General features: G+C 39.3%; 1 protein-coding gene across 1 annotated transcript; it reads left to right on the forward strand.

Moving 5' to 3' along the window:
* Positions 1-15088: 15088 nt before the first annotated feature.
* On the forward strand, positions 15089-17752 carry LOC147906061 (uncharacterized). The gene is made up of 3 exons (XM_087376367.1): positions 15089-16377; positions 16459-16857; positions 16948-17752. Exons 1-3 carry the CDS (start codon positions 15658-15660, stop codon positions 17407-17409), a joined length of 1581 nt encoding a protein of 526 aa, XP_087232493.1. The 5' UTR covers positions 15089-15657; the 3' UTR covers positions 17410-17752.
* Positions 17753-17965: the final 213 nt, after the last annotated feature.

Raw genomic sequence — 17965 nt, forward strand, 5'->3', positions numbered from 1 at the left:
ATTTGCTTATTACTACTCTACTTTCCATGAAACTTAATCTCTCTCTCTCTCTCTCAATACTCCTATACATGAATTCTCCTTACAATATGAATGCAAAGCTCTATGCATAAGATGAACCTTTGAAATTGCATATCTCAAGCTATAACAAATGAGAAGCTTGTTGAGTCAAAATGGAGCAGGCAAAGACATACATATTAGGCCAAAGTGTGAAAGCCTAATCCCTAATGGAAATAAACACGTACAAAATGACTTCTTCCACAATGCCTTCTAACATTCATTAAGAGTATATTTCCCATTGGTGTTTGAGCTCTATTACCATGTGAAAGTGGAGAGGAGAAAGACCAATGGTGTGAGAGGGGAATTCCCATTGGTGTTTGGGATTTAATACCATGTGAAACTGGAGAGGAGAAAGATAGATGGTGTGAGAGGGGACACCATAGAAACCCATAATAAAGAGAACACACCCTTTAGGGTTAGGATTAAGGTTTCCACATGTCACCTATTAGGGTCCTCTTTATACCTTTCTGTATGGGTGCAATTCACACGATTCTTAACATATTGAAGGATTGATTACAAATGAATTCAAAGATGCTCGTTGATATTAGTGAGTATGAATAAGCTTTTCCAAATACTCAAGTGATGAGCAAATAAGAGAATGTACTATTAATTGAACATGAGCAGATATAAGGGTAGCTTGTGTGTGTGTGTGGGGGGGGGGGGGAGAGGGCGGGTGGGTGGGTGGGTGTAGGTGTGGTAACTGTGTACATGCATGCTTGTGTGTGTGAGTGTGTGTATGTGCGTGTGTGTGTGTGTTTGTACAAACAATAAATATATGTGTTTGCACATGCATGTGCATGTGCGTGTGTAGGCATGCATTTGCTTGTGTTCTAAATCTACAAAAATATGCCGTTCAACAAATTCACGTGACAAAACATAAGTACCATTGACATATCAATAAATTCACATTTCAATCAATTATATATAAATTCAAAAAGAGTGGAATTCAATAAAGGATGATCCTCTTGGATAATTCCATGGTCTTCCAAGAGATAGCTTCAAGGAAAGGGCCTATTACTTGCATCCATCAAAAACATAGGCCATGATTTGTGTGGGCCCTACCACATGTTAGCAATGTTATGAACTATTTCAAGGATTGAAAAATGCATTTCAAGGCATACACTTAGATTTCAAGGATATAACATTAAAAGATAATCTATGGGTTATGGGATAGATGACATTTCCATAGTGGGGGGTTAGCCCACACAAATGTATGCATCACTTCACTGTCTTTAGGCAATATTTCTTTTATAATATAAAAGTGTTACTTTGATCTTGCCAATTTTGATGCTGAGAAAGAAACCAAGCAAACCAAGGTTGGTAATACAAAAATCTATCTTCAACAGAGTCTTCATCTCTTCAATCTTCTCTTTGTGATCCCCTATTATGATGAGATCATCAGTGACCAAAATCACCATCAATTTCCTCTCTCTTTTTGAATGGAGATAAAAGTTTGCATTTCATGAAATCTCGAGTAGATTGATTCTTCCAAAGTAATCATCCCATATTTTAGCCCATACAATGCCTTACAATTTCTGTACACTTTATGACACTTGATGTGAAATCTAGGTGGCTACATGTAGACCCCCTCTTCTCTGAGATTCCCCTTCACACAAAATCCTCAAAGATATACCACTATGAATGGGCTACCAATGCGACCATCATTTGAATCATCTCCATTCGTGCTATTGAAGTGAACATGTCTTTGTAATGGAGCCCTTTGGTCTGTGCAGGGCACTAGTTGAACCATACACTTGTTAAGCATCTTGTCAAACTTGTACTTGACATTATGTTTCCGATTGGTCCTTATGAGCTTGTGCTTGATCCCATGTCCAATTCCTCTCAATGGATTCCATGTCGGTTTCCATTGGGATTGCCAATCCTAATCTTCCTTTACCTTTTCAAGGGACCTCAGCTATTTAATCAACTTGATTTAAGCCTTCAAATTGCAGCTCAAATTGCAGCTCACTATTGGTACGCGTCAAAGTTGAGCCTTCACCTTTGTACCCCCTTAGAACTTGTCTTTGAGATGTTAGCACTCCTGGACTCTTCTTGTGTATTCTTGTAGCAAATATCCTTTGTTGGAATTTCTCCCTTCTTAGGTTCTCAATCGAGATCAGACTTTCCATCACCTAATTTTATGCTAGATTGGGCTTTATTTCTTCACTAGAGTGTGACCCCAGGGATATTGTGCTATCTTGGGAACAGATCTATTAGAAGAACAAATCCAAGTTGATCATCAGCTTTCATTCAACAAAATTATACATCCTGTAGGCCTTGGATTCTTCATTGTAATCGATGAAGATGGATTTGTGGCTCCTTGAATTCAGCTTAGTCCTCATGTTGCTATGGACATGGATCTAAGCATGAACATCAAATACCTAAAGTCCTATAATGAATGTTGAAGATTCTCCTTTCTCAACATGGAGAAGAAGCTGAAGACACTTCATACAAGCAAAGGGGGAGAATTACATCAATTCAATTAGATGGATACCATAGGGAGACCAGAATACACAGGCTATTGACAATAGCCAAGACATCCCAACAAAAAGGCATGACAAAATGAAAGAAATAAGTGATTATTGACATGGGGCTAAGCCTTTCTTGGATTTATCAAAGGTCACAGACTTCATGGAAGGCTATATATCCATTTCATTCGACTATAGTCACTGATGAACATGAGGAATTACCTTGCTTTAACTTGTGAACTCATAGGCATTGGCCCAAAAATGTTTGAGTGAATGAATTGCAAAGGTTTTGTGGCCCTACCATACTGAAGAATCTTGACATTTCTTTCTTTCCATACAAACTTGATAGACTTGATGTTAATTTATGAATTGGGGGAGCCCACCAACCATTCTACATCTTTGCATGGCTTCCAAGAACAAATATTTAGCATTACCAAATCCCTCATGCCCTAGTCTTGAGGCATCTTCATTGTCCAGCACCATCAATGCACTAGCTTGACTCATGGAGAGTAGTTTCTTGCGTAGATCTAGGACATAAAGTACATCCTTGAGTTGTTTCTCCCTGGTGGTAGTAATCTTGATTGGCATCATTCTGATTCCCTTGATAGGACTTCTTGGAATATGGATCTATCACATGCCTCACTGTCCTCCTCATCTGGGGGCTCATTTATGAGATTGTGATCTTTAATAGATATCGTGAAGGATAGCATGACTAGGCTATTAATTTTCAAAGAGGGCATTTTACAAAACAAGAAAGCAATTTGGTAGAAAATATGAAACACTTTCTTTATAAATATTTTTGACATTTTTGTGATAGATTTGGTCAAAATATTTCTATAATTTAAAAAGTATTGTGTGTGATAGCTTTTATCAAAACTATTTTTATAATTTTTAGATGCAAAATCTTTTTAAAGAACTTTGGCTCCCATGGTCAAGATGTATGTACCATTGGTTTAACCCCAAAACAAGAAAAATTTTGTCCATGGGACTGAATCACATTCCATGTAATCCATTAAAATTAATAAAGCATCAATCCATGTAATTCATTAAATATCAATATAGCCTTATCATAATTATTAATTGGTTTGGGACTCATGTTATGGATATCTTGGTTTTTCAAACCTAGAAAAACAAAATATTACACAACAAATTAGAAGAATCTTTCTATGCAAAGGTAATTCTCTTAAAAGATTCTCACCTAGGTCACAGCACTCTGGGTGAATGATAGGATGAAAGCTTAAATTAAATTTATTACAATTACATTATATACCTTCGAAATTAACAAGACTAGAAATAACCGTTCCTTCCTTTGAAAAAAAGTAGCCCTTATCCTAGACTTGGAAAGGGCTACTAAACTTGACATTATTCCCCTTAGTATCATCCAATAGAAGCCCTAGACTTGTTGAGTATAGTTGGTCTTGATGAAATTGGAATCAATCCTTTTCTTAAAACGCTAACTTTTCTTTTTACATGATATATAACACATAAGAACACATTTATGTGGATTACAATTGCCTCAAAGTGTCTTTCTCTTAAAAATACAAATCTAATTACATCCCTCAACACTAATACTCAACTTTGAAGTGCTAATGCAACAAAAGGATCAAATTATCTTCTCCTTACATCTCATACATCAGCTCTTTGGATTTGTAATTCCTTTCTTGACTTTCCTATAAGTTTTTCAAGTATATGTCATATCTCTTTGTACCAATAAATGTATGAGTTCATTAAAAGAAAATGATAGTCTTCTTGACAATATCTCTTCTATTTGCAAATTAGTTTTCTTAAACCAAACCAAACTTGGTTTTATGTTATTACAAACTAGGAATAGCAAAGCCTTGTAGTGTAAGAAGTCATCCCTATCCTTTCCGTTGTCCTTTGGTTTCAAAAAGTTAATTTTCCTCATTGAATGAGTTTTGGACAATTATTGCTTCTAGGTTGGTAAGTATACTTACCATCAATGTAAGGGCATCCCCCATGGGATACTCTTGTCCATCATGGTATATTGCAATGTATGAATTTCAATTTATTTCCTACTTTGCTAAGCTAGTATCAGCTATCTTGTTAAGACATTTTTCCAAATCATTGAAATTTATCGATGACATCATTGTCTTGAATAATTCTCTTATATTGAGATTTTTAAATCTTTTAGCTTTAAGGGTTGACAATAACCTTTTTGGATATATCCACTCGACATTTTGTCATGGGTACATAAGGAAAACTTCATTGTTGCTATCACCGTTTTACACTTTGATTTGCATTTATTACCCCTCTTTAATGGCTCTTTTCAATATAACTTTGCATGGAGAAAATAATAACTCCCTTTTCCTATCACGAGCCTTATTAAGGCTAAAAGTGATAAACCAAGGTCTCAAAGCCTAAATGCAATCCTTGGTCAGATCCACTTGGTATGCTACTCGACTTTTGATCCTTTCCTTGCTACAATCTATGTCCTTGAATAGTTTTTTTAAATGCTTCTTGAAACATAAGTGTTTACATAAATGCATCAAATATATTGAAACCGATAACATGGAGTAAGGAACTCTTGATTCTCACTTTGTATTAGGGAATTAGCTACTATACATTAAAAGTAATCCTATTAGGTTATGCTTATCTTCCTCCAAATGGAGAACAATTTAATCTACTATATTTATTATACTTTGGTAATGGGTCCCACACCTAAAATTATGGGGACCCATTGCACTTTAGAACCTTTTCAAGATGGGTGGACCCAAGTGTAGGGTGGTCTCCACACACACACACACATGCATGCACACACATACACACACATAGGTGTGTATGTGTGGTTTGTTGAGTTTTTTCATGTATACTTGAACATCTATTTGGTGACTTTCTACATCTATTGTGTTGGCTAAATCTGAATGGGGCCTTATGTTTTAGAAGATCATTGTGGGCTGATTGGCTCAAATGGTCAATGATGGTTGGACATATAATCCGATTGGTGCATGCATGGAACCAAGAGGTGATTGGAGGCATGTGTTGGCTGGCAAATGCATGGAGGAGACTTGGTGTTTGATCTCTATGGAGTTTCTAAGAAATGTGACCTTCTACAAAGGCAACTTAAGGTGGTTATGGACGTGGCTTGAAGGTGGTTATGGACACGGATGGCTTCTCTTGAATCTTGAAGTCTCTCTTTGTCCGAGCCTTATAGGCTCTTTGAATCTTCCTCTTGTGTGTCCTCATCTCTCTATATGAGAGTTGAGTAGTAGAGAGAGTGTTTTGTAGAAGGCAAGCTTGCCATAGTTTCGGTTTGAGTTTGCATAGTCGATAGTACTGTCTTTGATGTTGTAAAGCTCTACAAAAAACCTAGTCGAGGTGAGCAAAATTTTCATGGAGTCTATAGTCACGACAATAAAGATTGTTTGATTTCCAATTCTCATTGTAATTTTATTCGCAATGTCATTTCATGCAGTGAAGTGTTATTTCATGTGAGAATTTTCATGCTCCAGGCGTAGTTGTAAGATTGTTCCATCTGCAAAGTCGAGAAGATAACATTGGTATTAGAGTAGCAATTGAGCGATCCCAATACATTATAGAAGATTTTTTAACAGCTCTCAATGGATGACTCAAAGTGCATACTATGCATGCAATAGGAGACGTTTTTTGTGCATTCCAAGTCCTACATGATGATAAATACAACGCTTTATTTAGACTTTGGCATAGAAGTTTCTCGAGAATAATCCTCGAAGAATCTTGTTTCTATGGCCATAGAGTGGAAAAGCTATGTGCAAAGCTCAAGAATTCTGAAAATAAAGCTCGAGGTAGTGGTTATGGGGAGGGCTATGAACCTCATTTTGCTTATATTTTTTATTCTTCATATGGAGAAGCATACGGCCTGAGGTAAATTGGTGCTACTACTAAATTAAATGGTGCTTCTTTTGGTGTGGTACTAGCACTATAGTATATACCCACTTGGGAGGATATATGTTTCGTGAAATATTTTCTCATTTTTTGAAGACATAGTTGAGATTCTTAAAAATCAAAATGACTAAAGCTTGTGAGATGCAATAAATTTTAATGCAGCTGCAAAGTTGGCAACTAGATATCCTTCCTAGGAGACTTGCAATGAATTGTGGGATCAATCGGGCTCTTTGAGGGTGCTGGATCTGATTGTTTTGGAATCGTTATGGCTCTTTGTGGGTGTTCAATTCATATATTTTAATGTGGCTAGTCTTTGTGGGCAATTATGAAAATTTTATTGCTTGTCCAATGTTGTTTCATAGTGAGTAGACTTGTACAGGTTTTTTGGCAAGCTTGGCTCTTTGGAAGCGGGGACTATGCTTATTCATTTTTCAGCTGGATAATTTTGGACAGCTAACTATATATCAATTTCAAGCTTTGTGAGTGTAATTCTTCCATATGTTTTCCTGATTTGTCTCCATTCAGATTCACAAGGGGGGAATGTTAGGGCTAAATCTGAATGGGGCCCTTATGTTTTAGAAGATCATTGTGTGTTGATTGGCTCGAATGGTCAATGATGGTTGGACATTTGATCTGATTGTTGCATCCATGGAATCAAGAGGTGATTGAAGGCATGTGTTGGCTGGCCAATGCATGGAGGAGACTTGGTGTTTGATCTCTACGTGGAGTTTCTAGGAAATATGACCTTCTACAAAAGCAGCTTAAGATGATTATGGATGTAGCTTGAAGGCAATTATGGACGTGGATGGCTTCTTCTACAAATAGATATAACTTGCATCTTGAAGTCTCTCTTTGTTTGAGCCTTATAGGGTCTCTAGAGTCGTGACTAGTAGACAGAGTGTTTTGTAGTAGGCAAGCTTGCCATAGTTTTGGGTTTGAGTCCGCAGGGTCGCTAGTAGTCTTTGATGTTGTAAAGCTCTACAAAAAACCTAGTTGGGGTGAACAGAAGCTTTAGGGAGACAATCACGGCAATAAAGATTGTTTGCTTTCCAATTCTCGTTGTAATTTTATTCTCGTAATGTCATTTCATGCAGTCAAGTGTTATTTCATGTGAGAATCTCATGCTTTAGGCATAGTTGTAAGATTGTTCCATCTGCAAAGCCGAGAAGATAACATATTGCACATTAGATTAATTGATTTTTCTTTCCTAACTCCTTCAAGTTGATTCTCACAAGCTTTCTCTACTACATGGGTTAGCAAAGCCATACTCGATTTGAAAGAGATGTGGTCTCATCTCTATTGAGGAAGTTTTAATGGGTGAGAACAACCGAGGAACATAGGTGGAAATTTGGGAAAATTTCCCTATGCTAGTAGCCATTTAAAATCTTTAACCATGACAACAAAAGGAAGCTCCTTATGGGGAGATCAATGTGGAACTTCTTTAAGGAAAAAAACAATTATTGATCAATAGAGTAATAGCCAAGCAATGATTGAGACTCAAATGTACACACGATGCGATTGATACAAAGTGCTTATATAGCAGTACTCATAGAGCATGCAAATGCTTATATAGCAGTACTCATAGAGCATGCTAAAAGCATGATGCCATATATGTATCTCTCACCTACACTTCTAGAAAAACCAGCACATTCAATAATTTTAGGCTAGTTGGGAGTCCTATTTATTGATGTTAACATTGGCGGTAAAAGAAAGCTACCCAAGCAAAGACACATACACTTCCTCTCCCATTAGCCTCTCGTAACATTTGCTTGTTAATTGATGCCCCCTTTCTCTCCACCATGACCTCTCCTCCCTCCTCTTGTACCCTCTTTCCCTCCCCTCCCCTTTTCTAGCATGCCTCACCTCCCTTTCCTTTTGTGCAATACCTCACTTTTCCCCATGTTCTCTTTCTCTTTTTTAGTCCTCCCCGAATGTAAATGCTCAAGATTTCATCATTGTGGGTCACATTGCAATGGAGACTCATAGAATTTGTGTGGTTGATGGGATTCAAGGGTCTCTTCATATGTCTCATTTTTTGGAGGGAACTAAGCCCCCTTGTGAATTGTATTTGCCCCTTCTATTCCTCCTCCCATGCTCCTGTAACTTCTCCCCCCCCCCGCCCCCCTCTCTCTCTCTCTCTCTCTCTCTCTCTCCTTTTTTTCTCTCTCCATCCTGCTCTCAACCCTACCCCTCTTCTTTCTCTCATGCACCCTCTTTCACCTCCCCTTCACCTTCTCTCTTCCCATCACCACCCATATAATTATCACCCTCCTCTCTACATCTTCTCTCACACCCCCTCTCTAGATTTACACTCTCCTTGCCACTCAATCCTATTTTATCCCCTCGTGTAGTAGCTGCTCCCTCACCTTTGCTCTCTACTAGCCCTGCCTATGACCTCCTCCTAGTATCTCCCTCAACCTCTCTTGGGCTACCTCTCCACACCCCAACGATCATCACGATTGCTCCCCTCACACTTTCCACCTCTCCCTCCTTTGGGGCTACCTTTATCGCCTACCTAACTCCTCTCATCCCATTCCATCCCTTGCGGGGACTCCCCCACCTAACCTGCAACCCTCTCTAAACCCTGGAACTACTGGATAGCTCTCTCAACCTTGTCCCCTTTTCGAGCCCTGAAAAGGTGGCTTGACAAGGTCCGACAAAGCCCACTTTTGAAGCCCCCGTTCAGGGAATTTTTTAAAGGAAAGCACCATGGAGTTCTTCAATAAGGTTTTCTTAATACATCTCATTCACATACAATTGGACTCAAATGACTCAAATTCAAAAGCCTTTTCTTTAGAGCTTTCCATATACCTAAATTCCATCAGATGCTTCCTCATGTCCATATCCAGCCTTCTAGTAGTTTGATAAGTTTCTACAAGGCCATTTTTTGAACCAAACCTAAGATAAATCTAATTTCCTATAATTGGGCAAAGGTTTCCAGTTGAAATCCAGTTGAAATGTTGGGTTGCCTTTCTGCAATATCTAGATTATAATTGTTTGAATAACTATATAAAAAGGCCCCTTTTTGAGCCAATAATTTTGTAAATGAAAGAATGAGAACATGGAGTGAGGACAAGTGATGTAAGGCATCACGCCCATTATCCTTGATATGAAGAATGAACCTTGCCCTCCTCCTTACCCTTATAATTCATGTTATCCACCAAGAGCCTTCTATTTTAGAATACATACATCACTATTGCTATCGTGGGGATTAATAAGATAAGGGCATCTCCATAATGCCACATTAGAATGGATATAAAGGGGCCCTCACTTGACACACATCAATTTTCTTTTTCCTTGTGTGATCAATATACGTAGCTCTTAAAGAAGGTGACAAGTACAAACCCTTTAGGACTTTATAAGCTAGATTGATATGCCTCAACATCTACTTCCCTTGTAAGGCTTGTAAGGATAAATACGATTAGATCATAAGAAGGTGATAGGTATAAATCCATTAGTAGAAAAGCTAACCTTATAAATAGGGTGCCATCAATTTGTGTTACGAGCTCTAGGATGTGAGAGAGCATCATTTGGGCCTAATAATGCATAGAAATAACTGCAATTGAAGTGGGAGCCCGATTGATGTACACACTTCAACAATCCAACATTCGACTTTTATTCGTATAAGTTTTGAGTAGCTTGCAAGTTACAAAGGAAGTAAAATCTAGATGTTTTAAAAAGTATGACAAATCACAACCTAATAGATACAATAACAAAAGGATATATTAATAAAAAAAAGCATGTTTAGCATGTTTGGTACTATTAGATCATACTACTTCCAAAACAGAATATCAATTTTTAGCAAAAGGAAAAAAGTGAAAGCTTTCTTGGCATAAGGAAATTCAATAAGACATAAAAACTATTGACAATGTTGAGAAAGAGAAATGGTATAGTTAGACTAATTCATGAGAGCACAATGCTAATAAGGAACTCAAGTACTTACAAAAGGGAACCTATACTGAGAAGACAGTGACTGACCACTGAGGATTTCTCCCCTAACATCCAACCTATGTCTCTGAAGTTAGCTTTGACCATAGCCATGATGGCAAACTCCCTGTGGCTGAGTGCGATTTGAACCTTGAATGCCGCCGCGGGAACATACTGCCTAAAAGTTCCTCAAGAAGAACCATCCTCCATCTACCTTTGATGTAGAAGTGAGCCATAACCCTTGCCTTTCTAATTGCTGCTTCAACTTTGAACCAGACCTCCGTGGTAACCGGGCAGGACCAAACGAACCACGGACCAGCAACCAATGGTTGGTGATCTTCCATAGGAGAAAACAATCTTTGCTTCCTTGCACTATCAGCATAGGCCGTGGGTATCCCCCCTTGTAGTTGGCCAAATTTTGTACTTGGTCTAGATTGGCCTGACCAGCCTCTTAATATAAAAAACCGCTATAAAAAAAAAAGGCACTCAGGTATTCTTGAGACTATAATTGTAGTCGTGTAAGTCTAAACTTGAGGCTTGAATTTATGTTTGTTTTTAGAAAATGCAAGAGGATATATTTTGGTCCAAACACGTTATTTTGGCTGATCCCAAATCCAATCTAAAGGTTGCATTTTGGGATAGAATACTCCATAACTCAAACATTGGGATTCTCTTTTTCACAGGTTTGATCTTGAGATAAGATATTCAATAGATACATTTGGTAAATCTAATGCAAAAAGTTGTTCTAAGGGCATGCAAGCTTGCACTAACATTTGTTTCAAGGAATTGACTTGTAATGTGTTCTATCGTAAATTTGATATATTAAGTCCAGTTCTAATATAAAACCTACTTCAAACTTGCACTTATGATAAATTAACAAAGCCCATACTAGAATAAAAATCTTGATATGTCCACATTAAAATTGATTTACTGTATTAGAGCTATTAATAAGCTATATAACGTGTCATTAAAATCTAAATTTGTGAAAAATGGCATGTCTCGATAATAATAAGTCAATGCATGAAATTGGTAGCAAACATACACATATATTCAACAAGTGCTCTAAGAATTTCCTTACATACAATGAAGAACACGTTTTGGGTTTAGGAATATTTATCTCACTACAATTCTTTAAGCATATCCATTGGATCATATCAAGATATAGGCATACCTCATTGCCCAATCATATCAAGATATAGGCATACCTCATTAAAATCTAAATTTGTGAAAAATGGCATGTCTCGATAATAATAAGTCAATGCATGAAATTGGTAGCAAACATACACATATATTCAACAAGTGCTCTAAGAATTTCCTTACATACAATGAAGAACACGTTTTGGGTTTAGGAATATTTATCTCACTACAATTCTCTAAGCATATCCATTGGATCATATCAAGATATAGGCATACCTCATTGCCCAATCCTAAGGGATTCCTTTGGGAACCAATGTTATGTTACACCCATTTTACCTCCTCAATTATAATAAAAACATTATGAAAAGTATAAAAGACATACCATCCGTTCAAAGATGGAAAAGTTCCACAAGATTATCATTTTAGCTCATATTCAAATATCTATGGTAGAACTTTCATTGTTGGTTATGTGTGTTCAATTATTGCTTTGGAATTTGTATTGAACTTTATTGGAGTGTTTGAAGCATTTTGAAGAGCACATTTTTTATGTTCTATGGATATCATGCTACCTTGAAAATAATAAAGTCTTGTCTACTATGCAAAATCATCAAATATACTTTCTATTTATTGCCATAAGATTCCCACATTTGTTTGCTCGGAGGGAAAGATTGACTTGCATCTCCTCTTGCTTCTATCATTAGGTGTTATTTCTAGAAGACTTCATATATGCAACCATAAATTGAAAGACTTTGTAGGACAATTGAAGGGAGTGTGTAGATGATTATGAAGTAGACTGTTAATGCGTGTTAGGCCTAACTTCACTTGCACTACCTACATCCCATAATGTACAAGGTTGGCTCGCCTTCAATGAGGATGTCAAGGTAAATGGAAATCTTGTATTAGGCCTTGAGGTGGATATAAAGTTTTGTAAGATGAAAGACATGGTTTTTTGAAGGAGACTATAAAAGCAAACTCTATGCATAAGTACTCACAATACGTGTGAGATTCTTAATGATAAAATGTTGGTGAATATGGTCATACGTAAGGGAACAAGTTCATAGATACTATACTAGAGTGTTAATAGTTTATGGTAGGGAGGAAGTATGAACAACTTTTCTCAATGTTGGTAGTCGTAAAATCAAGAATTATAAGACACATTATATAGGTTAGATAAAAATAAAAAAATTTGCATGTATGCTTGGCGTTTCGTTTTTTTATGGCTCTTCTTTTCTAGATGTCATTAGTAAAGTGCCTACATGGAAACCAACCATAGTGTTACCAAAAGGCGCTACAAGGAAAACCAGATATTTATGTAGGTCAAAGGAGAAGTGACCTTGATTACAATGGAAAACAAACATCAAACTTATGTCGAAAGGTCTAGAGGCACAAAGAGGTTTTTGAGCGGGGAAGTATATAAAGAATAGAACATACGATTGATGCATTATCATGTTTAATTTTATGCTAGTAAGTTTTTATGAAACAAAGTTATGCAATCATTTAAAATTTTTGTTACCAAAATATATTTTAAATGTGATGAAGCACTGTCAAAAAGAAGTATTTTGTTAGAATCTAGGTGGAATCATCCATTGATGCTTTCTTTTAAAATGCCTTGTATGATAAAGCTCCACGTGTAAGGCACCTGGTGTACTTTTTTTCTATGTGCCTTTTGATGTAGTAGATTTTGACAACATAGTTTGAACTACAACATCATTAAATAAGGGGCATTTTTATGTTGATGCATGCACAATTGTCGGGCATTGTTTCAGGTGCATTTGCATAAAACATTTTTTATAAACCATAAAAGACAATCTACTATATCTTGAAATTATGGGTAAAGTAGGGTCAAATAGACTCTAGTAAAGTTGACAAGACAATACATCAAGGGCGAGACTCCTTTCCTTGTAGGTTTGCATGTTTAACTCTCCATCCTTGCTTTGTAGGTTTGCACCTTCAACTCTTCGTCCTTTTTGGCACCATACACATAAAAATTCACCAAGATGTCTCTCGATGTCTCCCTATTAGAGGGTGTTTTTTGGAAGAATAAATAAAGTCCTAGTGGGTGCAACAAGCTTCTCCTTTTAGATAAGAAACATATTCCTTACTTTAGACCAAAGTTCAATTTCAAAAGAAACAGCTGAGAAGGTGACTTGACCTTGGGATCGAAGAGTGAAGATTCTTTTCTATGAGTAAAGAGTGTGGTGATGAAGTATAGTATGGTGTGTTTTAATGTTTCTTAAAGATTTATATAAAATGTGACACAAGTTCTCTTGAGTAAGAGTGCGGTGATGAAGTATAGTATGGTGTGTTTTAATGTTTCTTAAAGATTTATATAAAATGTGACACAAGTTCTCTTGTAGTTTACACACACACACGAATGTGCATGCGTGCGCGTGCACACACAACACATGAGTAAACTCATTTGATTCTATGTTGCTCTAAAGGTTGAAAGTTGCTAGCAGAGTACTTCCCATTGATGTAACAAAATGTTAGTTAGAGACAGAGTGAATGGTACTGAAATTTGTTTTTAATCATACGATTATAGTACGATTTGGAAGATACCTATAGAAGGTCACAGGCAATGTCTAAAGAAAATCTGAGAGAATTAACAAACGGGGGAACATTTTGAAGTCATACTATGACGAATATGTCGCCTAGGATTTTAGCTCGAAAAGGAGGAGGTGCGGTGACAAAAAAATGTAATGAAGGGGAACAAAAAATGAAATTAAAGAAAGAAGGTTTATATTTTAATGTTTCATGAGTTCCACGCAAGGCACAAAGGCAGAATATTTAATCACTTAGCGCCGATTGACGGCGGGTGGTTATTGAATAATATAAAAAATTTAACGGGGGAAGAAGAAACCCTAAAACGGAGGGCTATGGTTGGCTGGGGGAGGGGGGCCGTCGGATGGGGGGGGTGGATGGGGGATGGACGGCGGGGATGCGAGGGTGGGAGAGTCAGGCGATGAGATCGACGGCGAAGGAGGGGCGAAGGGGGATCGGACGGCGGAGAGGGACGGAGGGCAATACAAGGTGGAGGCGCCGCCATTGAGAATAAAGGCGGTCAGCCCTTCTGGAGAAAACCCGTGAAGCCAAAAAAAGGAAATAAAAAATAAAGGCCATTTTTTTTTAATTTCAAAAAAAAAGGAGGGGGGAAAATAAGCGAGAAATATCCTAAACCCCCATTTAGCCACACGTGAAATGTATATATATTTTGAAATGCAGAATGGGGGCTTTACATTTAGCGGCTGCGCTAGATTTGGCGTTTCGCCGCCAGCTTTGGCGGGGCTGGATATAGAAGACGCGGAGCGCAAGGCAGCGAAATATAGTAAGCAGGCGCTCCTGGCGCCGCCTCCAGATTTAGCGGCGGCGTTTGACCTCGGCTAGATGGAGAGAGAGGAGGGAAAAAAAAAAGGCAGCCCGTCGCTATCGCACGATCTAAATGTACTGCTAGCCACGTCAGCAACACAAAGCCCTTCTGATCATTTCTTCCATCATTTACAGGCACACGGGAAGCGCGATTCGCCGCTAGTTTAGCGGTGCTCTGAAGAATAAGGCGGGGACCGCCAAATGTAGCGGCGGCACAAGCCACTTTTGGTGGTAGGTCATCAATTCCCCCCATTTTTCATTCACGCTGTGTTTGCTTCATCGTCTTCTTCCTCCTCAGCTGCTGCTGCTGCTGCTCCTCCTCCGCCATAGCCAGGAGCTTGAACTCATCCCCCTTTTCTTTCTCCGCCATAGCCAGATCTCTCTCCTCTCCTCTCCGCCATAGCCACCTCTCCTCCCTCTCTCCCTCCTCCTTCCCAAAATTCCTCCCTTCCTCCTCCTCCTTTCCCTCTTCCCTTAGATCCATGAGGAGATTTCTCCCTCCCTCCCCCAGAAAACGTGTCCGTGAGAAAATATTACCTCTCATCCAGGGTATCTTTCTCCGGATGCCCCCCTCCCTCCTCCTCCTCCTCTGTGCCTCGCCTTTCCGCTGGCGTACCGCATTCCTCTCCTTCCATGGTGGCTTGCTCGGAATCTCTCTGTCGTAGTCCGCGCCGCTGAGGTATTCTGTTATCCCTTTCTCTCTTGCTTTCGGGAGATTGAGAGCTTTTCAGGCAAAGCTCTTGGTGGAACGCTCAAAGTCGCTGCCAGCGCCGCTTCGTGAGACCATCTTGTGAAGATCTGCAAGCAAGAAACGGCAATCATGTTGCAAGCTCCCTCCCATCTGTCCAGAGTGTGTGGACATAGTCACATTAAGAAGTTTTGGCTCATGCAGACGCAGAACGAAAGCCAGGCGTGTGAGAACAAGAGTGCTCTTCTAGCTTCGTCCTCTCGTCCTGTTCCTAGTTCTTCCGGAAAAGGTCCCGACAGTAAGCAAAGTCCTCAGAGGAGCTCAAGTAGCCCCAGTTCAAGGAGCTTACTCACCGGAGCCTCTCCCACTCCCCGGCCTGTTCGTCCTCTGCTTGCAGGTGGCTACAGTGGTGTTTCAGCGGCTGGTAGACATCATGCTAGCCTCGTTACTTGTGCAGAGTCTTTTAGTCCCCCTCTTCGTTCGGATCACAGCTACCGATCTCTACGGCCCTCTACTCCAGACCTCTCTCCCGGTAACACTAAAGAAAACGATCCGCTCGATGCCGGGGAGGTAGATTGCAATCCCTTCAAGGCTCCTCTTAGTGAAAGCGATCTATCCGCCTCATCTTCTCGCTGTGGCTCTCCTTCTGAAGATCTGGATTCTCCACGTTCGGAACTAGATCTTGCTGAGAGCGCTTTCCACGAAGCTGAGTCTGCCAAAGCAACTAGTGTGGAGCCACCTAGAACTTCACATCCAGCGACTAGCTATACCAGTGGTCGTGATTTCTCTTTCACGTTGAAAGAGGATTCTCTTGTCTTAGGAGACGAAGATGTCCCTTGCAACATCCCTCAGGTGAGCATTATCTGGTGCGGTATGGATTTGCATTTAGTTTAATTGATTTGGGTCTGACCTTGAGGCTTATTTGATATGCAGAAAGAGAGTATTGACTTTTCGAAGGACTTGGGCAATAGTCCTCTGGAGAGTCACAGCTTAGAGGTCGAGAATAGCGACTCAGGCACGGACGCAGGGAACTTTGAATACTTTAGAAGCCCAGTTCGAGGTGCTAGAACTCTTTTACAGGAGAAAAGGGGGAGGCCTGTAGATGGGAAGGCTCTTTGCAATGGCTGGATGTCTTCAATGGCTTCTGCGTTAAAAGGTAGATCTGCAAAAGGAGTTGAAAATCCTGATCTTTGCAGGGAGGATTTTCCATCCAGCAACCGTGAAACGAGCTCAGAAGATGCAAACGCCATGCGCAACAGTGCTCTAAGAACCTGCTCCCTGTGTGGAACGACAAAAACGCCTCTCTGGAGAAGTGGTCCGCATGGCCCAAAAGTAAGTCACAAGGTCATGTTCCAAATACAGCTTTTGTGTTGGCTGCATTTATATTTATCGATATTAATGTGCTGTTTTCTGTCGTCACAGTCACTGTGCAATGCGTGTGGGATCCGATTCAAGAAATCCAAAAGATGCTCGGGTCAAAGTGAGGGCTCTGATCTCCTGGCTTCTCCTTTAGCAAGCCCGGATGCCACCAAGACTTCATCTAGACCTTTGAAACGCAAGCAAGAGACCCTCCTTGCTTGCGAAGGTCATTGGCCCCGAGATTCAGGGTCAGAAATTGCAGCAGCTGAAGTTTGCTTTCAACATCAGAAAAGAAGTAGATGGCCTAAGTTTATGGTGAAGAGGGAGGTTGCTCAACGCACAGAGGGAACGTTTAATTCTCCCTCACCACGGTCGGCCTCTTCAAGAAAATTTGACTCGTCTGAGTTTGAACATTTGGCTGCTGTGGAGGAACACAGAACTGCTGTAAGTAGAGTGATCGCAAAGGATGAAGAGGAGGCAGCCGTGCTTTTGATGTACCTATCATGTGGTCTTGTCTATGCGTAGATACTGACAAACTGACTGCAGTTATTGTGGGAGCTGCACTGACAGTACAGTAGGATCATAATTTCCTTCAGCCACTAATTATTATTAGACATGTTGTGCAGAGTTGAAGTAAGTTATCTTCCTCTTCGTCACACAATTTTCTCTTGATGTAAATCTCGTCTTATGTAATGAGCCGTGTTGGTTTTCCTGATTTAGGAGCAGCTTGCGGTTATGTCAAAAAGGTTCCTTTTAGTGTATTGAGAACTTTTTCTCTGCACATTCTCAATGTGTTGGATTGTACCAAGTGATGTTCTTTCTACAAGAGATGAAAGAATAGCTCCTTTTTAAGGATTCTCATCCCATGGTCCCATATTTTAAAAAAAGTTCTTGAAGGGATCATTAACTTACTCTTTTCAGTAGAGAGTAGAAATAACAAGATCTGGTTTGTTTGTTTTCCTTGTTTAGCATTTGGGTCTCGGGTGCTCAACGTTTTCTATTACTGTAGGGTTCCTAGGTTTTCTTTTGGTTAATTGTGATCGGGAATGTTAATGTACATCTAATGTACTGTAGATAATCA

This window comes from Dipteris shenzhenensis, chromosome 1, assembly GCF_047967505.1.
Source record: "Dipteris shenzhenensis isolate YYH24624 ecotype China chromosome 1, Dip_SZ_1.0, whole genome shotgun sequence".
Taxonomy (NCBI): Eukaryota; Viridiplantae; Streptophyta; class Polypodiopsida; order Gleicheniales; family Dipteridaceae; genus Dipteris; species Dipteris shenzhenensis.

Excerpts from the sequence above, each read along its gene's own strand:
- LOC147906061 (XM_087376367.1), top strand. The coding sequence starts at position 15,658 with ATGTTGCAAGCTCCCTCCCATCTGTCCAGAGTGTGTGGACATAGTCAC. Across the intron at positions 16,378-16,458 it reads TCCCTTGCAACATCCCTCAG|AAAGAGAGTATTGACTTTTC; the intron begins GTGAGCATTATC and ends TTTGATATGCAG. Across the intron at positions 16,858-16,947 it reads GTGGTCCGCATGGCCCAAAA|TCACTGTGCAATGCGTGTGG; the intron begins GTAAGTCACAAG and ends CTGTCGTCACAG.